We start from the raw sequence: 4625 nt of genomic DNA, 5'->3' as shown, positions 1-4625 counted from the left end.
AGGATTTCCTATCCCTTCTTTTCCAGCAGCAAGATAAGCGTCTATGATCCATACATATATGTGTGTGTGTGTATAAATATATATATATTATATTATATATAATGTCAGTCTCTCTATATATTTCTTTATTTAAATTCAACTAACTAAGTTGAATTACTAGTTTCAGGGGTAGAATTTAGTGGTTCATCAGTTGCACATAACAGCCAGTGCTCATTCCATCAAGTGCCCTCCTTAATGCCCATCACCCAGTTACCCCATCCCCCCACCCACCTCCCCTCCAACAACCCTCAGTCTGTTCCCTAGAGCTAAGAGTCTCTTATGGTTTGCCTCCATCTCTGTTTCTATCTTATTTTATTTTTCCTTCCCTTACCCTATGTTCATCTGTTTTGTTTCTTAAATTCCACATATGAGTGAAATCATATGGTATTTGTATTTCTCTGACTGGCTTATTCCACTTAGCATAATACCCTCTGGTCCCATCCACGTTGTTGCAAATGTATTTTTAGCGAGAAGTGTAATTCATGCAAAATCCATGGGGCTACTCTACCTACTATGAATTATTTGAGCACAGAAATAGATGATTTGAACATTACGTCTAAAGTAGTGAGCTGAGACTGAGATTTAAATATCAAAACTTCTGTCAATGGGGAGTTTAGTGATACTTATGGAATACCATCATGCTGCTGTCTTTTAAAAGATCCACCAGGACGCCTGGGTGGCTCAGATGGTTAAGCGTCTGCCTTTGGCTCAGGTCAGGATCCCAGGGTCCTGGGATCGAGTCCCGCATCAGGCTCCCTGCTCGGCGGGGAGCCTGCTTCTCCCTCTGCCTCCCTCTCTCTCTCTCTCTCTGTCTCTCATGAATAAATAAATAAAATCTTTAAAAAAAATAAAAGATCCACCAAACAAAAAAGATAGGTGAAGCTCTTATTCAGTAAGTTTTAAATTCATCTTATGCTTGTTATCTCTGTCCTCTCATTGGAGGTTAAGAAAAACAGAAGACAGTAAAATAAACATTCTATAAACTACAAAAGTGTTATAATTAACCAGATCTGTACTCCACTGTAATCTTTCCTGCATAATGCATAATGTCATCCTTATTATTATTGTTAGCACATCTGTAAAGGCCAATGATAAGGTCACTAAAAGCACAGGTTTTTTTTAAAGATTTTATTTATTTATTTGACAGAGAGAGACATAGCGAGAGAGGGAACACAAGCAGGGGGAGCGGGAGAGGGAGAAGCAGGCTTCCTGCCGAGCAGGGAGCCAGACGTGGGGCTCGATCCCAGGACCCTGGGAACATGACCTGAGCCGAAGGCAGACGCTTAACGACTGAGCCACCCAGGCGCCCCTAAAAGCACAGGCTTTTGATTTGGTCACAGCTGGATTTGAATCTTGACTCTTCCTCATCTGAGCCAAGCAGTTGTAGAGCTTTACATAATTCCTCAAATCCTCAGTTTTCTTAATGGTAACTTGGGAGTAATAATTCTACTTACCGTGAATTTAAATGTAATGATATGTGTTTACATACACACACACATAAATATATATGTACAGATATGCATAAAGAAAAATATATAAGCATATAGCTCTTACTATTTGTAGAACATGCCACATTCTAAGAGTGGTTACAATTGTCAGAGGTTGACAAACTTAATGATTTTAGAGCTGGGCTTGCTGAGGGAAGATTTGCAGAAGCGGGAGGACAGTGGTAGAGAATGATTAGCAGAAGAGATGTCTTTCTAAAGCCTTCAAATTCAAATTCAAAAGATTGAAGGCACTGTTCCTATATAAGATCATATCACATAAAAAAATTTGAGAGGCACCTGAATGGCTCAGTTGGTTAAGTGTCTGCCTTCGGCTCAGGTCAGGATCCCAGGGTCCTGGGATCGAGTCCTGCATCGGGCTCCCTGCTCGGCAGGAAGCCTGCTTCTCCCTCTGCCTCTGCCTCTCTCTCTCTCTCTCTCTCTGACTCTCATGAATAAATAAATAAAAAACATTTAAAAAATGTTTTTAAATGTGGAGCTCACTACCAAAACAGACCTGCAGGCTAAAGGCAGCCAACAAACCAGGACCTTTCAGCCCTTGATCTTGGTGATTCAACCATGAGATGATAGTAATGAGAGGAAGAATGAGTTTCAGAAAGGACATTCTTTGACTCATGCTAAAATATGGATTTTAAGAAAGAAATTAAGCAAAAGAATGGCTCATTTGGAATGGCTAGAACAGCCACTCAAGCTGGCAGAGGACAGACAGACTGAGGAACACTGGAGGGGACAAAATCATCAATGGACCAAGTGTGTGAGAACAAGGAAATGAAGAGAGGCTATAAACTTCAGAACTCATCCATCCCTGAATTTCTGCACGTCACCACCCACCTTTCTCAAACAAACGTAAGGGCTATCATTCCATCCTAAGGACAATACTACAGCTAACTTATATATTAGGCCATGCTAAACACCCAGCATTTTGCTCATTGTTTATAATGCCCTATCTCTTTATTTCTATAAGGAAAGAGAGAGAGAGAGAGAGCGAGGCACACCATAAGAGACTCTTAATGATGGAGAACAAACTGAGGGTTGATGGCGGAAGGTGGGTGGTGGATGGGCTAATTGGGTGATGGGTATTAAGGAGGGCACTTGTGGTAAGCACTGGGTGTAATATATAAGTGATGAATCACTAAGTTCTACACCTGAAACCAATTTTACCATATTTGTTAACTAACTAGAATTTAAATAAAAAGTTTAATTAAAAAAAAACTAAAAAAGAAGACAATATCTTGAGGTAGATCTCATGACAATCCTCATTTTGTGTATGGAGAAAATCAGGTCTAGGTACTGAGGTTGGAACCAATACCCCTTCGGTAGTCAGTGATAGGGCTGATGTGCACCTCTTCCCAGAGCCCGAGCTCTACACCGGATGCTGTGCCTTGCTCTCTGAATTGCCTCTGCTGGTTGTATATGCCCTATTGCTCCAGTTACCCTACTACATCTACTCTGCTTATATGCTCAGTTACCTAAGTATAAGGCTCCAAAAACTGAGTGTGGGACAATGGAGACAATGAGTAATTGTAAATTGAGTTAAATTCAATTTTACTTGAGACCAGTGGACTGAAGAAACACTCTTGGGTACAAAACTTGGCTTTGGCAGTATAATGTTGTAAACATGAACACATGACTTAATCTCTGTGCTTCATAAATGAAATGGGGGTAATAACCAGTCAATCTCATATGGTTGTTGAGAAAAAAGAATGAATATATGCATAGTGTCTAAAGTAGTTTCTGTCTAGAGCAACATACAAGTGTAAACATTTAATGACCCATGGAACTGAAATGACAGATATATTTGATTCCAGACATGCCATCTTTTTTTTTACTTTCAATGAGCCAAGGTATAGACACGTCATCTTAATCAAGACATTCTTTTTCCACATCTCAGTTTACAAATTTACAAAACTTAGAAAGTGGAATATGATCCATGAAGATCCTTCAGTTTTAGCAATGTATAACTATATAGATAATTCATGCATTAAATTTTGAGATCTGAAAAATATGAAGTAAGAATTATTGGTATAATGAAACCATGCACATCTATTGATCTATCATTTTTCTATGTATCTCTTTCAATTTCACTTCAATTACTTGTTTGTTTTTTATTGTTTCTTTATTTCTCATCCCTCCAGGGCTTCCTGTGATTCTCCAACAATACCCATGGAAAACAACACAGAAATGACTGAATTCATCTCTCTGGGACTAACCCATGCCCCAGAGCTGCAGATCCCCCTCTTTATCATGTTCACCCTCATTTACCTCATCACTCTGGTTGGTAACATGGGGACGATTCTTTTGATTCTCTTGGACTCCCATCTCCACACCTCCATGTACTTTTTCTTCAGTAATCTGTCTCTGGTGGACTTTTGTTACTCTACAGCTGTAATTCCCAAAGTGACAGCTGGGTTCCTTGTGGGAGACAAGGTCATCTCCTACAGTGCATATGCTGCTCAGAGGTTCTTTTCTGTAGCCTTAGCCACCGTGGAAAATTTCCTGTTGGCTTCAATGGCTTATGACCATTTTGCAGCAGTGTGCAAACCCCTCCATTACACCACCACCATGATGACAGGTGTGTGTGCTCGTCTGGCCATGGGCTCCTACATCTGCGGTTTCCTTAGTGCCTCCATTCACATTCAGGACACTGTCAGTCTCTCTTTCTGCGTGTCCAATCTAATCCATCACTTTTTCTGTGATGTTCCAGCAGTCATGGCTCTCTCTTGCTCTGATAGACATGTCAGTGAGCTGGTTCTTGTTGTTGTAGCGAGCTTCAAAATCTTTTTTGCTCTCATTATCTTGATTTCCTACCTGCTCATTTTTATCACCATCCTGAAGATGCACTCAGCCGAGGGATATCAGAAAGCTTTATCTCCCTCTGCCTCCCCCCTCACTACAGTGTCCATCTTCTATGGGCCAACCTCCTGCCATTCCATGGACTCAGACAAAATCGCATCTGTGTTCTACACAATGGTCATTCTCATGCTGAATCCCCTGGTCTATAGCCTGAGGAACAAGGAGGTTAAAACTGCTTTCAAGGAGGTGGTTGAGAAAGCAAAATTGTCTGTTGGTTTTACCTCTTAA

At 40.6% G+C, this 4625-nt stretch overlaps 1 protein-coding gene across 1 annotated transcript; it reads left to right on the top strand.

The window, feature by feature from the left end:
- Positions 1 to 3707: 3707 nt before the first annotated feature.
- On the top strand, positions 3708 to 4625 carry LOC114215307 (olfactory receptor 5B3-like). Its single transcript, XM_028111236.1, has one exon. The coding sequence runs from the start codon at positions 3708 to 3710 to the stop codon at positions 4623 to 4625; it is 918 nt and encodes a 305-aa protein (XP_027967037.1).

This window comes from Eumetopias jubatus, unplaced genomic scaffold (assembly GCF_037043125.1).
Source record: "Eumetopias jubatus isolate StellerSeaLion01/CBP00866 unplaced genomic scaffold, mEumJub1_p1.0 scaffold_13, whole genome shotgun sequence".
Lineage (NCBI taxonomy): Eukaryota > Metazoa > Chordata > Mammalia > Carnivora > Otariidae > Eumetopias > Eumetopias jubatus.
Note: the sequence above shows the minus strand (reverse complement) of the source record. Positions and strands in the feature narration are given on the sequence as shown.